Source organism: Neoarius graeffei, chromosome 1 (assembly GCF_027579695.1).
Source record: "Neoarius graeffei isolate fNeoGra1 chromosome 1, fNeoGra1.pri, whole genome shotgun sequence".
Taxonomy (NCBI): Eukaryota; Metazoa; Chordata; class Actinopteri; order Siluriformes; family Ariidae; genus Neoarius; species Neoarius graeffei.
Window position 1 is genome coordinate 108,157,521 of NC_083569.1, and position 24,426 is coordinate 108,181,946.

The following is a 24,426-nucleotide window of genomic DNA, read 5'->3' on the forward strand; positions in this document are numbered from 1 at the left end:
CAGGAGGACAGAGGACGGGAAGGAGCAGTAGCCTAGCCTAACAATAAGCAATACTGGACAATGTGCAATATCTCTCCTGCCGCCGACCCCCCCTTTCTCCCCACTCCCCCCTCTCTCTTCCCCCTTCCTCTCTTCCCTATATCTTATACAGCCCCAATTCCAAAAAAATTGGGACAGAGTACAAATTGTAAATAAAAACGGAATGCAATAATTTACAAATCTCAAAAACTGATATTGTATTCACAATAGAATATAAACAACATATCAAATGTCGAAAGTGAGACATTTTGAAATTTCATGCCAAATATTGGCTCATTTGAAATTTCATGACAGCAGCACATCTCAAAAAAGTTGGGACAGGGCAATAAGAGGCTGAAAAAGTTAAAGGTACAAAAAAGGAACAGCTGGAGGACCAAATTGCAACTCATTAGGTCAATTGGCAATAAGTCATTAACATGACTGGGTATAAAAAGAGCATCTTGGAGTGGCAGCGGCTCTCAGAAGTAAAGATGGGAAGAGCATCACCAATCCCCCTAATTCTGCGCGGACAAATAGTGGAGCAATATCAGAAAGGGGTTCAACAGTGTAAAATTGCAAAGAGTTTGAACATATCATCATCTACAGTGCATAATATCATCAAAAGATTCAGAGAATCTGGAAGAATCTCTGTGTGTAAGGGTCAAGGCCGGAAAACCATACTGGGTGCCCGTGATCTTCGGGCCCTTAGACGGCACTGCATCACGTACAGGCATGCTCCTGTATTGGAAATCACAAAATGGGCCCAGGAATATTTCCAGAGAACATTATCTGTGAACACAATTCACCGTGTCATCCGCCATTGCCAGCTAAAACTCTATATTTGAAAGAGGAAGCCGTATCTAAACATGATCCAGAAGCGCAGACGTCTTCTCTGGGCCAAGGCTCACCTAAAATGGACTGTGGCAAAGTGGAAAACTGTTCTGTAGTCAGACAAATCAAAATTTGAAGTTCTTTATGGAAATCAGGGACGCCGTGTCATTCGGACTAAAGAGGAAAAGGACAACCCAAGTTGTTATCAGCGCTCAGTTCAGAAGCCTGCATCTCTGATGGTATGGGGTTGCATTAGTGCGTGTGGCATGGGCAGCTTACAGATCTGGAAAGACACCATCAATGCTGAAAGGTATATCCAGGTTCTAGAGCAACATATGCTCCCATCCAGATGACGTCTCTTTCAGGGAAGACCTTGCATTTTCCAACATGACAATGCCAAACCACATACTGCATCAATTACAGCATCATGGCTGCGTAGAAGAAGGGTCTGGGTACTGAACTGGCCAGCCTGCAGTCCAGATCTTTCACCCATAGAAAACATTTGGCGCATCATAAAACAGAAGATATGACATAAAAGACCTAAGACAGTTGAGCAACTAGAATCCTACATTAGACAAGAATGGGTTAACATTCCTATCCCTAAACTTGAGCAACTTGTCTCCTCAGTCCCCAGACGTTTACAGACTGTTGTAAAGAGAAAAGGAGATGTCTCACAGTGGTAAACATGGCCTTGTCCCAATTTTTTTGAGATGTGTTGTTTTCATGAAATTTAAAATCACCAAATTTTTCTCTTTAAATGATACATTTTCTCAGTTTAAACATTTGATATGTCATCTATGTTCTATTCTGAATAAAATATGGAATTTTGAAACTTCCACATCATTGCATTCCATTTTTATTTACAATTTGTACTTTGTCCCCAATTTTTTGGAATCGGGGTTGTACTTTTTATATTTGTTTATATAAATCCTTAATTTATTTTAATTTCTCTAGAAGTTTTCTCTATTTCTCTTCTCTGTTTATCTGTAATGATGCTGCTGGAATCTTAATTTCCCTGAGGGAACCCACCCAAAGGGATCAATAAAGTTTTATCTAATCTAATACATCTATCCAATTCAATTAAGCACTAGCACGGATCTTATTCTGTTTAGCTTTGAGTTCCATTTACTCTTTCCACCATTCGTTGTGACTGAGGATGGTATACACAACCTAGCCTCTGCTCAGTTCTCAAATGTTGTAACACTGACTTCACCACTTTTGAATAAAAGCTGATTCATTGTCTGAACTTATTTCTGTTGGAATGCCAATTCTAGGGATTCCTTCCCTAGTCAAAAATTTAACCACTGTTTCAGCACCTTGATCTTTTGATGGCACAGCTTCCACCCATCTGCTGAATCTGTGTTTTACTGCTAGCATGTATCTTTTTTTCTTGAACTCTCTTGAGTCCACATATTCTATTACTAAATGCCTAAATGGTCCTTCTGGCACTGGTATGTGACCTAATGGAGTTGTGATTCCCTTCCTGACATTGTTTTTGAGCACAAATATCACATCTGCTTAAAAAGCCCAAAAAAAATCTTTAAAAAAAACAATGAGACAGTGATGATCCTCCTAACCGAATCAGCTGTGCACTGCTGTGCACTGCTGTTGAAGGTGGCCCGGTTCCCCGCAGCGCCAGCAAACCGGCCTGGGCTTTCCCTCTGCACCGGTGATCTGGGGCTCACTCACCTGAGGTGGGGGAGAGACAGACACAGAAGGGAGAAAGGGGAGGGCACCGCGGGTGCGGCGGGCCGGCTGGGGTGGTGCTGGCCCCCGCCTCCGCGGTGGGGGAATGGGGCGATGACGGGACACAGGAGGAGGGGGAGAGAGAGAGAAGAGGAGAGAAGAGAAAATGTCATCTGCTGTCCTGCCGCCGGGACAGCCGCCAGATGATCCTCCACCAGCTCGACTGCCTGATCCAGCGACGCCAGGCGGTGGCACTGGACCCACTCCGCGGTTCCTGCTGGTAAGCAGGCGATGAACTGTTCCAGTATCACCTGGTCGACGATTCCCTCGGCGTCGTGATTGTCGGCCCTCAGCCACCACCAGCAGGCGTCCCGGAGCTGCTGGCCGAACGCGAACGGCCGGCCGACTTCCTCCAATTGCAGCGCGCGGAAGCGCTGGCGCTGTTGTTCCGGGGTGCGCCCCACGCGCTGGAGGACAGCCCGGCGGAGGTCCGCGTAGGCCAGCCGGTGGTCGGCGGGGAGCTGTAGCGCGGCCAGCTGTGCCTCTCCCGTGAGCAGGGGGAGGAGGCGCGCCGCGCGCTGCTCCATCGGCCACCCCGAGGCTTCGGCGACCTGTTCAAATAACATGAGGAACGCCTCGGGGTCGTCCTGCAGGCCCATCTTGGTGACAGTGAGGGGAGACGGGCCCGCGGCCGGAGCGCTGGTGGGCCCCGCCGACGCGAGGAGATGCCGGAACGCCTTGCGATCTTCCTGCTGGGCCAGCACCAGGGCTTCGAAGCGCCGCTCTTGTTCCTTTCGGAGTGTGACGAGCGCCTGGTGCTGGCTTTGCTGAGCTGTGGCGAGGGCGTGGACCAGGTCGGCGAACGGGGAGGATTCCATGGGGCTGCGGGGTTGGTGCTCCACTTTTCCGGGTTTCAGCACCACTGTAGGACTCCCTATGTGTGGGTGGAGCACAGAGGACGGCAAGACAGAGATCAGGTTTATCACTTGGCTTTATTGCCACACTTTTCAGTTTAACAATAATCAAACTAGCACAGACACACACACAACCGGCGTCTGGTTCAGGGATGAACTCTCTCCGCTCTCGCTCTCCCTCCTCATATAGGGCGCGGTCACTGGGAAGACACAAACACAGGTTAATTGCTCTCAGGTGTAGTGATTCTGCCACTTACCTTCCCTGACTCCGCCCTCCTGTCACAGACCGGCGCTTGACCACGCCCCCGCTGCCACATCCCCATACGCGGCGTCCACTTCATCCAAAAAGGCAATGAACCTCCTGTGACAAAGGGACCTGTTCCCCCCTCTGATGAGATTTGTTACTTTGGTCACTAAATCCATAACGTGGCTAAAGTTCAGTGTCTTCGCGCAGAGGGCTTCCTGGAGAGGTAAAATGCATGGCATGTTAAAAAAATATTTTTGTCCTGCCATGTCAAACTCAGGCCTACATCTCACAGTTAATATGAGGCTACTCACCTGATGTATGAGAGAGTGCAGTATAGGGCAGTTTACCCCGCTCTGTCGGAGGAGCCCTGCGAAACCTCTGTTGCCCCTTTTCCACCAAAGCAGTTCCAGGGCTGGTTTGGGGCCAGTGCTTAGTTTGGAAACGGGTTTTCTGTTTCCACTGACCAAGAACTGGCTCTGGGGCCAGAAAAACCGGTTCCAGGCTAGCACCAACTCTCTGCTGGGCCAGAGGAAAGAACCGCTTATGTCAGCGGGGGGGCCGAGTTGTTAAGACCAACAACAATAACAAGACCGCGAAAGATCGCCATTTTTAAGCGACGAGAAGCAGCAGCTGTACAAACGCGAAGTCATCCATTATTATTATTGTTGTTGTTGCTGCTGCTTCCGTGTTGTTTTTGCTTCGATATTCGCGCCAAGGTTTATGCAAACGTAGTGACGTAATGACGTATACAATGATGTAACTGACATATACAGCGACGTACTGACGTATACAACGACGTAATGATGTGGTTTCCTTTAGCACCGCAAGCTAAAGGAAGCGCCCTCTATTGCTCAACAGTCTAATTACAACTGTAAAAAAAAATAAAGGCCGCAGTTAATTTTTTTTCCTGATAAATGATCTACGGGCCACACTGAGTAAGGAGGCGGGCCGCCAGTTGCCCATCCCTGCTCTAGGCTGTTAAGACCGTTCACACCGTGCCTCCAGTGACCCCAACACCTACAGGATGACCTGAGATGCTCAATGACCCATGTGACCTCAATGACTCTCCTTAGGGTTACTTTTGGTCCACTTGAGGATAAATACCAGGAACCTCCCCACTAGTCAGTCAGTCAACTAAAGAAGCCTTTTGGAAGAGAAATGAAACGTTTTGAAGAATTTCAAGCAAGTCTAGTTGCCTTCTTTAGCACCTATGGTTTCTTTCTGACTTTCTTCACTGATTTGAAAGAAGTTTTCTCCCTCTTTCTTAAAGAAGTTGAGTTTTTTTGGGTTTTTTTTTTTAGCCTTTTCTTGCTGTGGTCTTTTGGCTTGTAATTTTCAATCAAAGTGTCCATCTCCTCACACAAACCCACCTCAAATGAACAATCCCAAGGCCACAGAGTTCTCATCTTGTTAGTTCGCTCAGCCCATTTCTGTGATATTTTTTTAATTCTATCCTTAGCTATAGGATTTCTCAAACAAACCATCTGCAATGGGGTATTGGCCATTTCCCCTCCCTGTTTTCTCAGTTGTTCTCTTGTTAAATGATCAGGTGTGATTGAGTCCTCGTCAGGCAAGATTCTAGCTCTAACCTTTCTCAGCGTCGGGCCTATTTTATGTATCCCTTCTGCAGCTCTTGTTCTTTTACCGGTCAGCCACAAAACTCTCCTTAACACTACAGAAATCTCTACCCCTGGATTATTTAACTTCCTCCCATGAATACCTTCACCACCTCTGAATCCCTGCGCCTCCCTTAGGGCTAAATGCCTGTTTGTGATGTACAAATGGGGCTCTTACAAAACCTAGCCCAGTGTAAATCAAATCTTCTAATGGTCCTTTTAAGTTGTTTATGGTCCAAAGTCTCCCTAAAAGTGCTACCCAATTAAGGCCAAGTTTACATTAGACCGTATCTGTCTCGTTTTCTTCGCGGATGCACTGTCCGTTTACATTAAAACGCCGGGAAACGGGAATCCGCCTGGGTCCACGTATTCAATCCAGATCGTGTCTGGTCCGGTGCTGTGTAAACATTGAGAATACGTGGATACGCTGTGCTGAGCTCTAGCTGGCGTCGTCATTGGACAACGTCACTATGACATCCACCTTCCTGATTCGCTGGCGTTGGTCATGTGACGCGACTGCTGAAAAACGGCGCGGACTTCCGCTTTGTATCACCTTTCATTAAAGAGTATAAAAGTATGAAAATACTGCAAATACTGATGCAAATACTGCCCATTGTGTAGTTATGATGGTCTTTAGGCTTGCCATCCTTCCACTTGCAAGTGGTAAGTGACTTGCGCACAGCGGCTCAGTCCCGAATCACTGCTCGTGTGCTTCACTTGCGCGCTCTGTGAGCTGTGCAGGGCCGGAGTGCGCACCCTCCAGAGGGCACTCGCTGTTCAGGGCGGAGTGATTTGGAGCGCAGCCGCTGAGGAGGAAGCGATGAGCCGCACTGACACATTTCAACTTACGTGCCGAATTAGTCATGTGATTAGCGTATCCGTGTATTGGCGTTGCTGTGTGCACGCAAATCGTGTATTGGCGTTGCTGTGTGCACGCTAATCATTTTTAAAAACATTAATCTGATGATCCGCTGATACGGTCTAATGTAAACCCCACCTAAATGTCACAAGGATGTTGCCTCTCCAACCTCATCTACCCTTCAGCTACCTCCACTGACATCTTCTGGATCACTGCTGGACTATGGAACTGCCAGTCTGCCACATGGAAGGCTGACTTCATCTCTGCCCACGCCTCCCTTCTGTCCCTCCACATCCTTGCATTAACGGTGACCTGGATTTCACCTGACTACAACAACTACAGCCCTCTCTACCCCCTTCGCCTCATCTCTACCTGGGCTCACTCTAACATATATATTTTTGTTTAGCCATTTGGCTAAAGGGTTTTTTTTTGTAGCCAAATTGTATTTCCTTTAGCCAAATTTGGCTAAAACGATAATTTTTCTTTTAGCCAATTCTAATGTAAACTCGACAGGATTGTTTTTGTATTCCTTTTAATCAGGATGTAACTTGATTTTATTGATGTTTAAGATACATATTATTTTTCATAGGAGTTGCTCTTGCTTTCCAAATAGATGTTATGCCTACATGTCAAAATTTGCCAATATATTACTTAATAGGGGAGAGCAGGGTAAGATGAGCCAGGGGGTAAGATGAGCCACCCCCTGTTTCTAAGAAACAGTAAACAAATGTGACCATGTGACCACATTCAAAGGGGGCCGGGACCATTTACTTACACTTGTGGAGAGGAGCACCACATGTCAAACTAGGTGAGGGAGATATTTATAAAAATGTGTTTTTGTGCTTTCTAAGTCAATTCCATGTTTGTCCACAGTGAAGATGATTTAGAGAAGACAAAAGTAGAATAATATTTAGACACATTAGGGTTAAGTTAGTGGCTTTCTAAGCTATGATATGAATGCTAATAAAAATAATTTGATTAGCCTAATCCCCTTTATTAGCATTTTTCTACAAAATGGTGGCCATGGGGTAAGATGAGCCATTAGATGTGGGGCAAGTTGAGCCACTGGCTCAACTTACCCCATTGGTGGCTGAGCTTACCCAATATGGATGACACTTAAGTTTTCACATTTACTGGTCATATATGACAACAACATATATATATATATATATATATATATATATATATATATATATATATATGACATCAGATGAGGAAGACCAGTTGTTAGATGTGGGGGATTATGTTGTGGCAAAATACACGGGGAAGAAGAAAGTGCATTTCTTCATTGGCCAGATAATCAAATTGGATGTCTTCGAAATAGAGGCAAGATTTCTCAAAAGAAGCCGGTCATGCCATGGCTCTGCAAGAAAGCCAACCTTTGTCTTCAAAGAGAAAGATGAGGCTGTCCTGTCAAGACAGGATATTGTGAAAAAATTGCCCCGCCCCTTTACTGTTGGGGGGACAGCACGGAGGGAGAGGCAAATGGTGTTCCCTTGCCATTTGAACGCTTGGAACATTGAATAATGATGAAATGATTGAATGATTGATGGAATGATTGCTGCATGTTTTAGCAATGTTTTAACCTACTGAAAGAAATAAGATTCTTTTGGCACTGTTCTACTGTTTTAGTAATTTCTATAATATAGTATATCTCTCATTCCCTCTCTAACCATCCCTCTTTCTATCTATCTACGCATATCTCTCTCTCTATCCATCTATCTATCCCTCCCTATCCCATCTCGTTCTATCACCTCTCTCTTCATCTCCCCTTCTCTATGCAACGGCCCTATCCCCCACTTGATTGACTTGACTTGATTCATTGATTGCATTTCTAATAATAAAAGTTGTTTACTTTGTTAACCTAACATGTTTTGTGTTGGCTCAATTTACCCCACACAGTGGCTCATCGTACCCCGTGCATGGGGTAAGTTGAGCCACTTGACATTTTTTTTTCAAGAGGTAATATCACTCTAACCATAAGAGCTTATCAATTATGTTTTGCTCAGATAGTAACAGTACACTTTGAAATTTGGTATGGTGTGTAGACTGGAAGCAAAAATGGCTTTAACATGTAGTTATGATGAAAAATGTAAAAAGTGGCTCATCTTACCCCACTGGGGCGGCACGGTGGTGTAGTGGTTAGCACTGTCGCCTCACAGCAAGAAGGTCCTGGGTTCGAGCCCCCGGGGCCGGCGAGGGCCTTTCTGTGCGGAGTTTGCATGTTCTCCCCGTGTCCGCGTGGGTTTCCTCCGGGTGCTCCGGTTTCCCCCACAGTCCAAAGACATGCAGGTTAGGTTAACTGGTGACTCTAAATTGACCGTAGGTGTGAATGTGAGTGTGAATGGTTGTCTGTGTCTATGTGTCAGCCCTGTGATGACCTGGCGACTTGTCCAGGGTGTACCCCGCCTTTCGCCCGTAGTCAGCTGGGATAGGCTCCAGCTTGCCTGCGACCCTGTAGAAGGATAAAGCGGCTAGAGATAATGTGATGTGTGTGATGTGATCTTACCCCACTCTCCCATAAACTTGTCGATGGCCAGTGTGTGCCAAAATATTCAGTTCAAGATTTTCTTTGCTCTGTATTATGCCTTAGTCATTTGAAGATACATAGCGTATACATGACATTAATGACCAACCTGAACTAAGATGAATTATTGCAAAAATTAAGACTAGAATACATAAGACTAGACTACTAAATAATGTAATGAAAAATAACCTAAAATGTAATTAAGAAATAGTACATATCACTATGTATGCTACATATAGTACATGATAAAATTATTTGAGACTCGCTGCGAGCGCCTTCCTCGGTGGTGACGTGCCTGTGTCAGTGCATGTGATAGGTCCGGCCCACCCTGCACGGTTTCCGTACAATCCAATAGAAACAACCGTTACAGCAAGGCTTTACAGTTGCACAACTCTTGTTTACATTTCTTCAAAACGGCCGTCGATTGGAAAAAAACCCCACGATCAACAATTTCTGTCTTACGGACGTATTTCTGTCATTGCCTTTGGCATATCTTCTCTCCTATTTCCAAAATGGTGAAAGTACTCATTTTTTCTTTAGCCAAACAGAAATACTTTTCGCCAATGGCGACTTGGCGATCGGTTAGCGTGAGCCCAGTCTCCACCACTCGCCCGTCTAGTTGTCTTGGTGGTGGCACTGGTTTGTTGATTTCTCAGTTGTCGAAGTTCTCACCTCTTCCACTTTCCCACCTTTCCATCTCCTCTTTTGAATTTCATTCCATTTCAATCTCCTCTCCTGTTAGCCTTTTTCTCATTGTTGTTTATCACCCTCCTGGCCCTATGGGATGTTTCTTTGATGAACTGGACATCCTACTCAACTCCCTCCCAGAAGATGGCACCCTGCTGATACTCCTGGGAGACTTCAACCTCCACCTAGAAACCTTCCACTCTGCTGCCTTCTTTCCCCTTCTCCATTCCTTTGTTCTCCTCCTGCTGAACTCTCCTCCAACCCATAAAGCTGGCAATCTTCTTGACCTGGTCTTCCTCCGAAACCGCTCTGCCTCAGATCCCACAGTTACCCCTCTCCATCTATCTGACCACCACTTCATTTCATTCTCCCTTCCTCTCCACTCATCATTCCCCCGCTACGTCCACTGTTACAGTGGTCATAAGCTCTGCTTTGTTCCTCCCTCTTCTCTTGCCTTCTCCCCCTCGCTTAAATCCTTTGCCAGTCTGTCCACTGAATCTACTGTATCCTTCTTTCTGTACTCTCTCTCCTCATCACTGGACACATTATCTCCTCTTGTCTCCAGGCCAACAAGATCTTCCTTTCCTAGTCCCTGGATGTCTGAAACACTTTGCTCCTACAGAATCTTTCTCTGTGCAGTAGAGAGAAAGTGGAGAAAATCCAGGGCCCCTGCTGACCTTTCCTGCTACCAGTCCTTCCTTGCTGAATTCTCAGCCTAACTCAAATCAGCCAAAGTGAAGTTTTATCACTCCAAAATTCACAGCTCCATCTCCAACCCTCGTTGTGATGGAGTGCCCGTAACTACGGTTGAGTATGTGCTCTGACTGCCATGCCAAAGAGCCTGCCTCTTAGGCGTTGTGGTCAGGGTGCAGGTTTGGCACCCCATTGACCTGGGTCCAAGGCCGGGTGGGGTGACTGCTCTCTCCCTTCACTATGCTCATCAACTGTTTTCTGTTTTCCCTTCTCTTAAACTCTCCACCACCTGAACCTCAGTCCTCCATCACTGCAGAGGACTTTGCAGTCTTTTTTGAGGAGATCATTGAGGAGATCACAACTCCTTCACCGTGCCTGCCTCACCTTCCCTGTCTCTTCACCCTTACTCTTTGCTTTTTCCCCTCCTTCCACTTTTGATGTCTCCCAGCTCCTGCTTTCTCACCATCCAACCACCTATGCCCTTGACCCTATCCCCTTGTCTCTCCTCCAGACCATCACTCCTGACATTCTCCATCAACTCTTCCTTGTCCTCTGGATACTTTCCTTCCAACTTCAAACGAGCCCACATCACCCCTCTGATGAAAAAACCCACTTCAGACCCCTCTGTCATCCAGAACTACCACCCCATTTCTTGCCTCCCCTTCCTGTCAAAGATGCTTGAACATGCTATTGCTAACCAACTCTCCTCTTTTCTCATTTAATATTTTATTACCACTGAGGTAGAAAAGGGGGAGAGATGGAGAGAAATTCAGAGAGTGAGATTCAAAGAGAAGGGAGTTTCAGAAGGTGCAGCTTACACACACCTGCTCGAGCTCTGACGTCACCTTGACAATACTTCACACATACAAGGACAGCTGCAGCATGCATGTGCGCACACTGAGACTGGAGCCTTTTTTTCTGACACACACAAACAATACAATTCAGCGCTTTACCTTTTTAGACACACACACACACACACACACACACACACACACACACACACACACACACACACACACACACACGTGCCTGTCTGTCCAGAGCTCTTAAGTATAGCATCGCATCCACATGTACCATACTCCAAACACAGGCAGTACCTTTCGCAAAATTTTAAACTTCATGCAGCCCTTTTATTTATACCAAAATAAAGCAGTATTGCAGGATTTTACATGCAACCTCTCTTCCTTAGAGGCTTTTTCTCATAAACAACAAGAACTTTTCTGCAACTCTTTGGAAAGACTAGGGATGTTTAGGGAAAATCAGCCAGTAGAAAATCTCTCAAAATGCACAACAGCCACAAAAGCCAAAACCTATGCCATCTTCCCTTTCAATCTCAGAATTACTGTGTTTCACAAAAATGTTTCCACTTTTAAAAGTTGCTCAAATTTGGAGACTTTTAGTTCTCTTGCCACCACACTTGGAGCCAAAACCACAACAGCGCAAACTTTTTATAGATCAGATTAGTAGCAAAAAATTTCTCACCTTTTTGTTGCAGTCGCTGTTTGTGCAGTGCAGTTCAGATGCCCAAGTGCAGTGAGGCAAGAGTCTTCTTCCAAATCACTTCAGGGTCACCCAGTAGTACGTCGCGGAAACTCTCTCCCAAGCAAAAATAATTCAGAGGTTGCAAAAAAGTTTAGACTTATTAAATTAATGAACAAAAGCTGAGTCAGTCTGCCGAATGCTCTCGCTTCAAGTCACAAATCATCCATTTTTATAGCGTTCCACCAATATTTCCAATGGCAGTCTGCACTAGCCAAGGATGCATCCTCGTCTTGCTCTCCCAACATTTCCAAGGCCAGACTGCACTGTCTTAATGCAAGGATGGACCACCCTGGGCAAACTAAAAATATTCCTCTAAATAGGGCTTTATTCTGGTTTAAGGTTATTATGGTTTAACACATGTTTTCAAGGTGCTGTAACAATATTATTGCTTTGACCAGTCTATTTGTCATTTCTTTTTGAAGTAAAATCAACTTGATAAACTCTTTACAGCAACTCAACATGACCGGCTTTGAATCAAAATAGTCATCATAAAACAAATTATTGCTTGTGTGATTACGTCAAGGTATGTGTGCGTGTTTACATAGGTATGCAATTACATTAAGAATTACATCAAGCTATGTGTGTGATTTACATATAAAATCACCACACTATGAGATTCCAAGTAACTTTTGGAACAAAATGGCTTTTAAAAGGACTCAAAATTGGACATGGTAGTAATATTTGGCATTCATACTAAAATCTGCTGGATTAGAACTTAGAAAAAAGAAAAAATTCTTAAAATATAAATCTACATCCTGACTATGACGGTCATTCTTATTATGATTGAAAAACAATTCACTTAATAACCACTGATTGGCAGTTTAGCACTTAATACTGTACTGCAAAGTTACATGTAAACTAAACTCTTAATCAACTGATGGGATCAATCAGATACTGTCAACCCTAAAGCACAAGTTCAGCTGCATCGTGCAATAAAAACAGTGAATACTGAATGTATTATTATTGTATTCTTGAGTGTGCCACTCAGGGAGAGGAAGGTGGCTGTAAATTTTAGTGGAACTAGGACTTTTGCTGGCCAAATTATGAATTTTTAAATCCTCGTGCACGTGAATGGCTGTAGCCAAGGCTCGTGCTGCTGATGTCAGATCAGGCGGTGCCTGCTCTCCTCCAAAAGGTCTCAGGGAGTGGGATGTGTCTGTAAATTTTGGTGGGGCTGGGACTTTGTGTGGCAGAGTTATGAAATTTTAAAGGCTGGCTCAAGCCAGAGCTCGAGTTAACGTTTTTCGGGGGCTCTGGGGCACATAGCAGGCCGAGCCATGGCCGTGCCTGGGCTGGTTCGAAAGGGCTCTGGGAGCGGGAAGTGCCTGTCAAGTTTGCTGTGGCGAAGACTATTGGTGGCCAAGTTTCTCGTCTCGTCTCGTCTTCTTCCGCTTTATCCGGGACCGGGTCGCGGCGGCAGCAGTCTAAGCAGGGAAGCCCAAACTTCCCTTTCCCCAGACACCTCGGCCAGCTCCTCGGGAAGAACACCAAGGCGTTCCCAGGCCAGCCGAGAGACATAGTCCCTCCAGCGTGTCCTGGGTCTTCCCCAGGGCCTCCTCCCGGGGGGACATGCCTGGAACACCTCCCGAGGGAGGCGTCCAGGAGGCATCCGAAAAAGATGCCCGAGCCACCTCAGCTGATTCCTCTCGATGTGGAGCAGCAGCGGCTCTACTCCGAGCTCCTCCCGAGTGATTGTGCTTCTCACCCTATCTCTAAGGGAGCGCCCAGCCACCCTGCCAAGTTATGACTTTTTTTAAATTCAGACCTGTGGGGGCCTCCGTTTCACAGGCCGTGTTACAATGTAATGTATTTACCCAGTGTAACATTTGGAAGAAAATTAGGAGTAGATTAGACCTGTATCTTTTCAATTTTTCATGGGCCATCCGGTTTGATACTTTTGAAATACAGACAGACAAATGCGAAAATTACTGGTAAATGTCTGCCGGTCCAGCTTTATTTCTCACACTGTATTCAGATGGCTGATCTCATACAGGAAGTCTCATTCCCTCACAAACCACAATACAGTATTTAGCTTCAACAGGCTACTTTAAATAGTTCCTTTAAATCTAAGCATGTAGTCTACAACAGACTTTTTGTCTTTTTAGAGACTTGGTGTACACTAGTAAATCTAGGGTATCACCAGCTGACCACTTTTTACTGCATTTTTGATCATTTAAAAGTGGATTTTTAAAATATAATTTTTTTGACGCTCCTGCTGCAAAGGGGGCAGGAGCCAATCTTCAGTGCAAACAGTGATGTGATTTAATCAAAAATCAGAGAACAGGGAGTGTAGGGAGATTGCACCATGTGGGTGGTGCAGGTGGCGGGGACCCCAAACCAGTCTAAAGCACATGCTGGCATCGGTTGGTATTCCAGAGGCAGTGATGGGTGAGGTGGTGATTGTTGGGGTGTTCGCCAGCAAAGCATGCGGGAGGCTCAAGCTCCTAGTCGTCGTCATCCTCTATGATGGCGAGATTCCCTGCCCAAAGATAGGGAAGGGAGAGTGTGTATGAGCTAAAGAGCACATTTGAGTTCTGACTAACCTCTGAGAGCTAGAATGCTCCTCAACAGATCAGAGGTCTCGTACGAGTCTTCAGTAAAATGTGCAGAGGAGAGACCACTTCATAGGTGCCCAATGTGCCTGTGAACTTCTCGCAAAACGCGTCCAAATCTTTGCAGTTTGAACATTCTTGGCCCATGAATGCAACGTAAATCCACCTTCTGTCATGTTGCTGGCAGGTGCAGCAATACATCTACGTGGTATGGCAATAAGTTAGCTCAAAATGGAGGATCGGAGTTGCAGTCAGCTGTGTTTTAGTATAGCGGAAATGGCGATGAGACCAATAGACTTTATAGACTGCTGTGACGTCACAGATGTCAAGGTCATTCACTCAGACCTCTACCTATATAAATCACTTTAATCATAAAAATTACTATATTAGATTTATTGTTAACGCTTAAAACTTTCTGTGCCATTTTTGAGGTCTCAAGGCATTTATAAACGCAAGTGAGGCCATGGCTCTGCGTCTATGCTTTAAGCTTCCTCAGGAGGTACTGTCGCTGTTGGCACTTTCAGGACACCCTTTGTGTTGGAGGCAAATCTGAGTTTTTATTATTATTATAATAATCTCACCATTACAATATTTGGCCCTTAGTCGCTCACAGGGGCGCAGATACGTTTTTTGAACTGGGGGGGGGGACAAAGCTGCCAGCAAACCAACCCCACTCCCACCCCCACTTATTTCACCTCCCTCACTGCCATCACCAGGAACTACCTGCAGGCCAGGACAATGATAACATTTTAACATAGCCTATGGAAATCCAAAGTTTACACATTATCATCACGCACAGAAATTGCAAAACTGCAAAACTAGTTTTAAAACCGCTAAGTTCCAACTGTTAAACATAGCGAGAGGCTGGGCTAAAGTGTGTGTAAAGTGTAAACCAGTGCATCCTGACTTTCTAACTATGCCTGTGTGTTGCGTGAGCGGCAGTCAGTCAACAACTCTTCGCAAAGTTTCCTTATGAAACAATATGCTCGCTGAAATTATGGCAGGGAACGCCAGATTAAACATTAAAACTGCCTTCTGAGCACTGTATCTACAGGCTACCACCGAAAGAAGGAGGCTACCAGAAAGGCATCTCTACTCCGTACGATTTTACTTTCACTACGACATTACTTTGAACAGACTATCAAAAAATTGCAAGGTGATATGATAAAGTAAGGCACAGTTTACTTACAGTCGTTGTTTTTTGAAAAAACGATGCAATCGTTTTCTGCCTTTTCGGTTTGGCACCCTTCATCATGCCGTGTTGGGGTCCTGAACTAGGAGCTGTCCCCGATATGCCTGTCAAACTTGTTGTGGGTAACCATAGCAACCAAGCTCGAGCTCGCAACCTGTGCAGTCTGTGCAGCTCAACCAACCGAATATCAGTCTTTGTTTTGTTTTATGCGAGTTGTTGCAACTATGTATGTACTGCTGTGCACCTCAATAAACCGAATGGTAATTAGTCTTTTGATTTTTCCGTGAGGTTTGCCTTATGCAAAGAAAGACACTATAGACATTTTTTCCTCCCCATAAGTGGGGGGACCGAACGAGGTTAATTTAAATCTGGGTGGGACAAATCCCACCCGTCCCACCCTCTATCTGCGCCCGTGGTCGCTCAGATCCTTACGCTTGCCCATTTTTCCTGCTTCCAACACGCCAACTTTGAGAACTGACTGTTCTCTTACTGCCAAATACATCCTACCCCTTGACATGTGCCACTGTAACAACATAATCAATGTAATTCACTTTACATGTCAGCATTTTTAATTTTATGGCTTGTGTGTGTGTAGTACTGTGTAAAGAAATGATGTCGACCAAAAACGGCTTCAAAAATAATGAAATGTTCCAACATTTGGGGATAGATTAGGGATAAAATTAGCTCATGTTTTAAGTCGTTCAAATTCTGTAAAGCTGCTTTGCGACAATGTTTATTGTTAAAAGCGCTATACAAATAAACTTGATTTTTTTTGAACATTTAAAAAAAAAAATACTATGAACAGCAGTAAGCCATAATAATAAAACGGTCAATGTTTGGTGTAAGACAACCCTTTGTTTATTAAAAAAAAGAGAAAAAAACCCTCAGGTACAATGAGTGCAGTTTGATGAAGAAAGGAGTTGTAGGTTTGACTGAGCATCTTGCAGCCACAGTTCTTCTGGACACTTTGACTGTCACACTTGCTTCTTAAGGCCTCTGCATGCTCTTGTGACAAGGCTTTCGCAGACAGCTTTTCGCAGACAGTTGTAATTTATCGTTGAGCGGGGAGTAATAGGTGTGCGCGATGTTATTCACCGCTACAACGCAAAGGGGCGCGAAGTCGCAAAATCGCTAGGAGTAGTTGGTGGGTGTGGTTAGTGGAGTGTTTATCCTCCGGTTACTTATAATGACTAGAACTGGAGTCGTATAGATGTACGTACTTCCTCGATCAACCGCTCTTCGTGCTGCTCCATCTTCGCTCGTGTTTTTAAAAATGGCGTTCATGAAAACAAAACAAACCGGGAAAGTAGGGAAGCGGAAGTGCGTGTACAGCGGATGTAGACTGGACCAATCAGAGCCCTCTTGTCTGCGACGCTGTCTGCGAGGCTTCTGCGGTGGTCACAATTTTTGGGAGGTGCGCGCAGAGCATCTGCGAAGGTGGGGGGGGCTATGCAGATGCTATCTGCGACACCGTCTGCGAGGACTGCGTTGTCAGCATAAATTGGCCTTTAATTTTGCAGCAAAACCCAGTAGCCTTCATTATGTTTTCTTTTTTAATCTGAAAAGTGCTCTGTTATGGAATATGCTGCTCAGACACAAACTTTATTTTTTGTAACATTTAATTTTATGCAGGAAAATAAATGCTTGGAACTCTAAAATGTTTGTGTGCTGATTTGATAATGCAGAAGTCATATAATGGAAATCGATAACACCGTTTGTCTGAAAAAAAATGCGGTAAAACAACGTCGGGAACATGGAGAACTCCAACCGTGACACATTTCTCAATATGTCACTTGTGAGGGCATCAATGAATTGTTTTGATAAATTTGGGTACTTTGTAAATGTGTCTGTATGATTAAAAAAAAATCATGTTGGCTTGAAGGTATGAAGTTTAGATTCTTGTTGAAAAAATCACATTTTTCATCCAAAATACATTGCGGATCAGAGTGACTTTTGCCAATATCTTCACTCCCAGTGTTTTCCTGCTGACTTGGCATGTTGACAGTATGGTGACCTGGTTCAAAATTTAAATTCTTTTGATTAAATTGAATAATTTTTTGTGGCTATGTCTCTGATGCAACATTTTCATGGTAGCGTGATGAAGCTTGTTTTCTCATGCTGAAAAATATCACTCGTTCACTCTGCGTGATACATTCACTACTCGAAGATAAACTTCATATCTTTGTGCAACCAAGTAATTCTCTCTCTCTCGCACTTTCTTTGTGTGTATGTGTATATAATATGTGAGTGAAGCATCTTGAATCATTTCATTGTTTTCCAGATGTACCACTGCTCAGATTGTGGGAAAAGTTTTATGAAGAGTCACCAATTAAAATATCACCAGTGCATCCATATCAGAGAGAACCCGTATTACTGTGGACAGTGTGGGAGGAGTTTTACTCAGTGGCGTCATCTCCGACAGCATGAGCGCATCCACACAGGAGAGAAGCCGTATCACTGTGGACAGTGTGGGAAGAGTTTTACTCAGTGGAATCATCTCCAAACGCATGAGCGCATCCACACAGGAGAGAAGCCATATCACTGTGGACAGTGTGGGAAGAGTTTTACTCAGTGGAATCATCTCCAAACGCATGAGCGCATCCACACAAGAGAGAAGCCACATCACTGTGGACATTGTGGGAAGAGTTTTGCTTGTAAGAGTACTCTCCACCAGCATGAGCGCATCCACACAGGAGAGAAGCCGTATCACTGTGGACAGTGTGGGAAGAGTTTCACTCGGCAGAGTCATCTCCAAAAGCATGAGCGCATCCACACAGGAGAGAAGCCACATCACTGTGGACATTGTGGGAAGAGTTTTGCTTGTAAGAGTCATCTCCACCGGCATGAGCGCATCCACACAGGAGAGAAGCCGTATCACTGTGGACAGTGTGGGAAGAGTTTTGCTTGTAAGAGTACTCTCCACCAGCATGAGCGCATCCACACAGGAGAGAAGCCGTATCACTGTGGACAGTGTGGGAAGAGTTTTATTTCTAAGAGTACTCTCCAACTGCATGAGCGCATCCACACAGGAGAGAAGCCGCATCACTGTGCACAGTGTGGGAAGAGTTTTATTTCTAAGAGTACTCTCCAACTGCATGAGCGCATCCACACAGGACAGAAGCCATATTGCTGTGGACAGTGTGGTAAGGGTTTTACTTGTCGGAGTAATCTCCAACGGCATGAGCGTATCCACACAGGAGAGAAGCCGTATCACTGTGGACAGTGTGGGAAGAGTTTTATTTCTAAGAGTACTCTCCAACTGCATGAGCGCGTCCACACAGGAGAGAAGCCATATTGCTGTGCACAGTGTGGTAAGGGTTTTACTTGTCAGAGTGCTCTCCAACGGCATGAGCGTATCCACACAGGAGAGAAGTCGCATCGCTGTGGACAGTTTGGGAAGGGTTTTATTTCTAAGAGTACTCTCCAACTGCATGAGCGCATCCACACAGGAGAGAAGCCATATTGCTGTGCACAGTGTGGTAAGGGTTTTACTTGTCAGAGTGCTCTCCAACGGCATGAGCGTATCCACACAGGAGAGAAGCCATATTGCTGTGGACAGTGTAGTAAAGGTTTTACTTGTCGGAGTAATCTCCAACGGCATGAGCGCATCCACACAGGAGAGAAGCCGCATCACTGTGGACAGTGTGGGAAGAGTTTTATTTCTAAGAGTACTCTCCAACTGCATGAGCGCATCCACACAGGAGAGAAGCCATATTGCTGTGGACAGTGTGGTAAGGGTTTTACTTGTTGGAGTTATCTCCAACGGCATGAGCGTATCCACACAGGAGAGAAGTCGTATCGCTGTAGACAGTTTGGGAAGTGTTTTACTTGATGGCGTCATCTCCACTATCATGAGCGTATCCATACTGGAGAGAAACCGTATCGCTGTGGACAGTGTGTGAAGAGTTTTTGTGGTCTGAGTCATCTCCAACTGCATGAGTGTGTCCACACAGGAGAGAAGCCGTATTGCTGTGGACAGTGTGGGAAGAGTTTTCGTCACCCAAGTGCCTTCCACAGCCACCTGCAGATTCATAAAGAACAGAATCCCTATCAGTGTGGACAATGTGGAGGGAGCTTTATTCATTCAGGATTGTTTCGGAAACACAAGTGCCCTCACAATAAAACCAACAGCTCTTGACATGGAAATTTGTTAGGTTAAGATATGTTTTTATATTCCTTTTTTTAAAATGGTAATCTGAAATTTTAGCTAAAACTCTATGACCATCCATTATTGTTTTCAAGATTCAGTAATTGTGTTTTTCATGAAAGACCTTTTAAAAATGTTTTCCCATGATGAATAGATCAAGAAATTCGACAAATACACTGCTGAGACATGAGTATTTGAAGTAGTCAGATTTAACTTTTCTTGCAAAGCAATCCATTTCTATAATAGCTGTTTTTACCTTTTCGACTGTCTTTTTTTGACCCGAATTTTCGTTTGTGGTTTGAGTTAAAGTGAATCATTGGCCGTAAAAGAGTTTTTTGGACTCAAGTTGGTCTCTGCCGAAAGAAATTCACGTGCGAAATGGCGGATTTCTCAGGTATGTTTCTAACTTTTATAATTTCTCCTTTTCTACCTTTTATAATTTGCTTAATGTGTGAAAATTCTTGAAAATAAATACAGATACATCTGTAGATGTGTTTTTCGCCAATAAGGAGCAGATTTATTCCCCAATGATTCGCTTTCACTTACAACAGAAGTTAAAACCACAAACGAAAATTTGGGTCAAAAAAGACAGTAGAAAAGGTAAAAACAGCTATTATAGAAATGGATTGCTTCGCATCGCCAGTCAAACTCTTACGGTTGTCAAGGAATGTCAAGTTAGCTTGCCCACCACAGGCTTAAGAAGAAACCTTTATTTGTCACATGCACAGTGAAATTCATCCTCTGCATTTAACCCATCTGAAGCAGTGAACACACGCGTGCGCGCACACACCCAGAGCAGTGGGGAGCAGTCAGGGGTTAGGTACCTTGCTCAAGGGTACCTCAGCCCAAGGCCGCCCCACATCAACCTAACTGCATGTCTTTGAACTGTGAGGGAAACCGGAGCACCCAGACACAGGGAGAACATGCAAACTCCACACAGAAAGGCCCTTGCCGGCCACTGGGTTCGAACCCGGAACCTTCTTGCTGTGAGGCAACCGTGCTAACCACTACACCACATACTTGCCAACCCTCCCGATTTCGGCGGGAGGCTCCCGATTTTAGCCTCCATCTCCCGCCTTCTGATCATATTTGTTAAAAACTGGATAATCTCCCGGTTTTGGGAAATCCCTACCGCCAAGTTAAAAATACTCCCAATTATGTCCAATCAGAATCGTATGAGAAACACTGCTGACGTCAACTGATTTTTAACCAGTCAATGAACAGAATGACAGTAACTTCCGTAATGTAGGATTCACCCAGGCTGTCCCACATTTTTTACAAGCAGTCATTCATCATGGCCACTAAACCCAATACCAAACGGGAAAAATATGAATGCAAATGCCAGGTTGCATGGGAGAATGAATTTCCATGGATAAGCAAATGTTCGACCAGCCAGTTATGCATTTTAAGGTAAAGATACCTTAAATCAAAATATAATGGACATTTGAGTGTGAAATTAAACTAGTCTTCCATACCATTTCAGAAACAAACTGTACAACTTCTAAAGTGTTAAGTGAAATTTTGCATGACAGAGAATTTGTTTGATGAGTGTATTTGAATAGTGTGGTAGTGTCTTAGTGCTATTTTGAATTTATGTTTGAAAGTTTTAAGTGAAAGTTTACAAGTGAATTATCTGGAAAGTGATTGATTTTGATAGAGTTTTGAGGTTTTAAGTGAAAGATTACTAGTGAGTGTATTTTGGTCGTACTAAAATTTTGCATTTGAGTGAATTTCTTTGTGGAGTATATTTTGATAGTATGGTAGTATTTATAGTGCCATTTTTACATTTTGTTTGAAAACTTTCAGTCAGAGTTTGCAAATGAGCAAATTCCTTTGATGCATTCCGATAGGATTTTTTTTGGGGGGGGCTTTTTTCACCTTTATTTGATAGGACAGTGTAGAGACAGGAAATGAGCAGGAGAAAGATGATGGGGAGGGATCGGGAAATGACCTTGGGTCGGAATCGAACCCAGGTCCCTGGATTTATGGTACGGCGCCTTATCCACCTGAGCCACGACGCTCCAATTCTGATAGGATTTTGATAGTATTTCTCATGCTTTTTTAAAAATTCTGTTGGAAAGTGTTTAGTGAGAGAGATGCATTTTAGTAGTACTAAGACAGTGCAGTATTTATTTAATTAATTGAATTGTTACTACAGTGTTTTCCCCAGAAAAAAATTAAAGCCCTAAATTCTGGCATGATAAAACACAGACAATTGAGCGCCAATGGCACGAAGCGAAACTAGGGGGATCCGGGGGCATGCCCCCCTGGAAAATTTTTTGAAAATAGATGTTCTCAGGTGCATTTTCAGGGTCTCTGAGAGGTTTTAGATATATGATAGATTTTAACAGTGCTTCAGTGATTTCTGACCTAAATAGTATTAATGTATACACATTTGAAATTTCACCTTAAAGTTCAACATGCAAGTTAAACTGTTTTGTTATAGATTACTTAGGTATACGATAGATTTGAAAATCTATGGGGATACCTTGCACTTAATTATCTATGATCAAGTAGTGTTGTAACAAAAATGTGCATGAAAATATGAACAGTGGTTTGCTCCATCTTGTGCAATCCAATGAAGAGAATCGATCATCATGACCTCCTGTTGATCACAAAGGGATCTGAACCTAAGAACTGCCACCTTAAAATAAGTTGCTGTATTACGTTAACTGTAATGATTTAGAATGTTTCTGATGCAATTACCATAATATATGTATAACTAAGATGCACTGAAAAGAAAACTAAGGCAACTGCATATTATAAAGTTTAAATTTTGGCACTTTATTAAATGGACTAGATTAAGATTAAAACATATTTAAAGGAAAAGAAAACAATTCATACATTTAAGTTTGCAGAAAGATTATGTATTTATAAAACATTCATGAAGGGATTGTGTTAATAAGTGTCAAATGTAGCATAATTTTGAATAATAATGATAAGCGTATTTGGCAGTGTGATGTCAGTGTGAGCCTTTAACAAAAGAATAATCCGGAGCCGCCTTTTGTTAAATGGATCCCAGGGACATCACGCTGCCAAAAATGCTTATGATGATTATTTGAAATTATGCTGTATTTGACACATTTGGACAACTTCACTTTGTGAGAGTGTTTTTTATAAGTACATAATCTTTCTGCAAACCCAAACTAATGAATTAAGTTTTCTACTCCTTTAAAGCAGATTAATTTTCCTTGGCTTTTGCTTGGCCCAATGTTGGGCAACCCTCTCATAGTCCATCTCACTGTCCTCCATGCTGATGTGGATCAAATTGTCCAGCGAGTCTTCTCCCAGCTTATTAAAGTCAGTCGGCTTGGTCCATCTGGTGGGGGACAACATCGGCAGCCAATGAGATCACTTATAATGAATCGGAAACTTCCGGAATGTTTGACGTTTTCTTTTGATATTTTTACTGGACGGTTTGAACACGTGATCTTGACGTAGCCGACAGATTACAGTTTACATCATATCATATGCGGACATATTACTTTGACAGAATCAATACAAACATTGGAAAAAAAAGACCGCTTGTTTAACACAAATATCAATCAGTATATAAATGGATCTGTTATTTGCTCTCTTATGTATCTAGTTACTTGTGGGTAGGAAATTTTAACGTATCGGTATAAATCTAAGCGTATCGGATTTTAACTAAAGCGACTAAGCGTATCGGGCCCGACACGCTAAAACGCTTTGGGGAAAACCATGTATAGGTAGTCTGAAGTTTCTACAATTAATATTGAAACTACACAACATTTCTGAATGCTGTTCTTACATTTATGTAGCCAACACCTATGTTTACAAGGTTCAGACTTCCAAAGTCTTGTGCAGATATATTTATAGTGTTTTTTTTTTTTTTTACAAGGTTTGAAGACTCTGAAAATAGTTTTTTGTAAGGTTGTGTTTGCACTTAATTTAAATAAAAACAAATTTCATTCCATTCACTTTACTCTCATATTATTATTGCTTAGGGTGTCCAGAATATAACCATGTGTGTCACTTTTGCATGGATTTTTTTAATTAGATGAAATACTTAAAAATGTCAAGGTTTATCAGACTGCCACAGAGTGTCTGACAGGCCCAGGACCTCAGAGTGTGAGGAGATGAGGTTTTTGGTGCTCTGAGCTGCACTCCATACCTCTAGGTGGCGGTAATGCACCAATTCGTTGTTGGCAAACTACTTCGAAGAAGAACTAATTCCTGGACACCACTGATCTGGGCTTGGAGCTTTCTGTGGAAGAGAGCGCTTCATTCTCTCTCTGGGTATTTGAAGTTGATTTTCTGTGTAATATCATTAAAAGTGAGTTAATGTGAAACTTCCTACAGTTATCAGGTAGTGGAGATTCTGGACTCGTGAGTTTTTGTGTTTTTTCTTCTTCCATTGTCCTGATTCTTTTCACCTTTTATAATGAACTCAGAGTCCAGACGGCGCTCTTTAGGAAAATCTCCACAGACTCCTGCTGCTGCTGCCTCAAAGGTAAAGTTTATTCATGGGTCTGATTTTCTCTATCTCTCTATCTCTCTAACTCTGTGCACTTATTTATATCCTGGTGGAACCAGTTCTCGACAGCATAAGGTGTTCAAACTAATAATAAAAGACTGCGGACTTTTGCATTTATATCCTTACACAATATAATAAATGTTTAGATGGCTGAATTGACCAAATTTCTGCCAAATCTGTCTATATTTGAAAGTGCTATTCATCAAGAGGCTCCAGTTGAAATGATGGATTCTCTGAGGGGCGCTCTGAAGAAAATAGTCCTCTGTCAGTCACCTCAGAGAATCCATAATTTCAACTGGAGCCTCTCAGTGCATGGTATATTTGATTTCTCTCTCTCTCATTAAAAAATTCCAAACTAGAAGCGTTAACGACAAAGAAATAGAAATAAATTGTAATATGTACATCTACACACAGACA

The 24,426-nt window shown here is 43.4% G+C and overlaps 2 protein-coding genes across 2 annotated transcripts in view; both read left to right on the plus strand.

Annotated features, from left to right (window-relative positions):
* The window catches only part of LOC132881686 (zinc finger protein 850-like), a 79,320-nt gene extending 57,381 nt beyond the window's left edge, over positions 1–21,939 (plus strand). The window contains 1 exon segment of the mRNA XM_060914434.1: positions 17,787–21,939. Coding sequence (XP_060770417.1) covers positions 17,787–19,502 — 1,716 coding nt within the window. The 3' untranslated portion in view covers positions 19,503–21,939.
* A 1,777-nt stretch (positions 21,940–23,716) lies between these two features.
* LOC132881640 (zinc finger protein 235-like) overlaps positions 23,717–24,426 on the plus strand; it is a 48,156-nt gene continuing 47,446 nt past the window's right edge. The window contains exon 1 of the mRNA XM_060914351.1: positions 23,717–23,985. Coding sequence (XP_060770334.1) covers positions 23,917–23,985 — 69 coding nt within the window. The 5' untranslated portion in view covers positions 23,717–23,916. The remainder of the gene's footprint in view (positions 23,986–24,426) is intronic.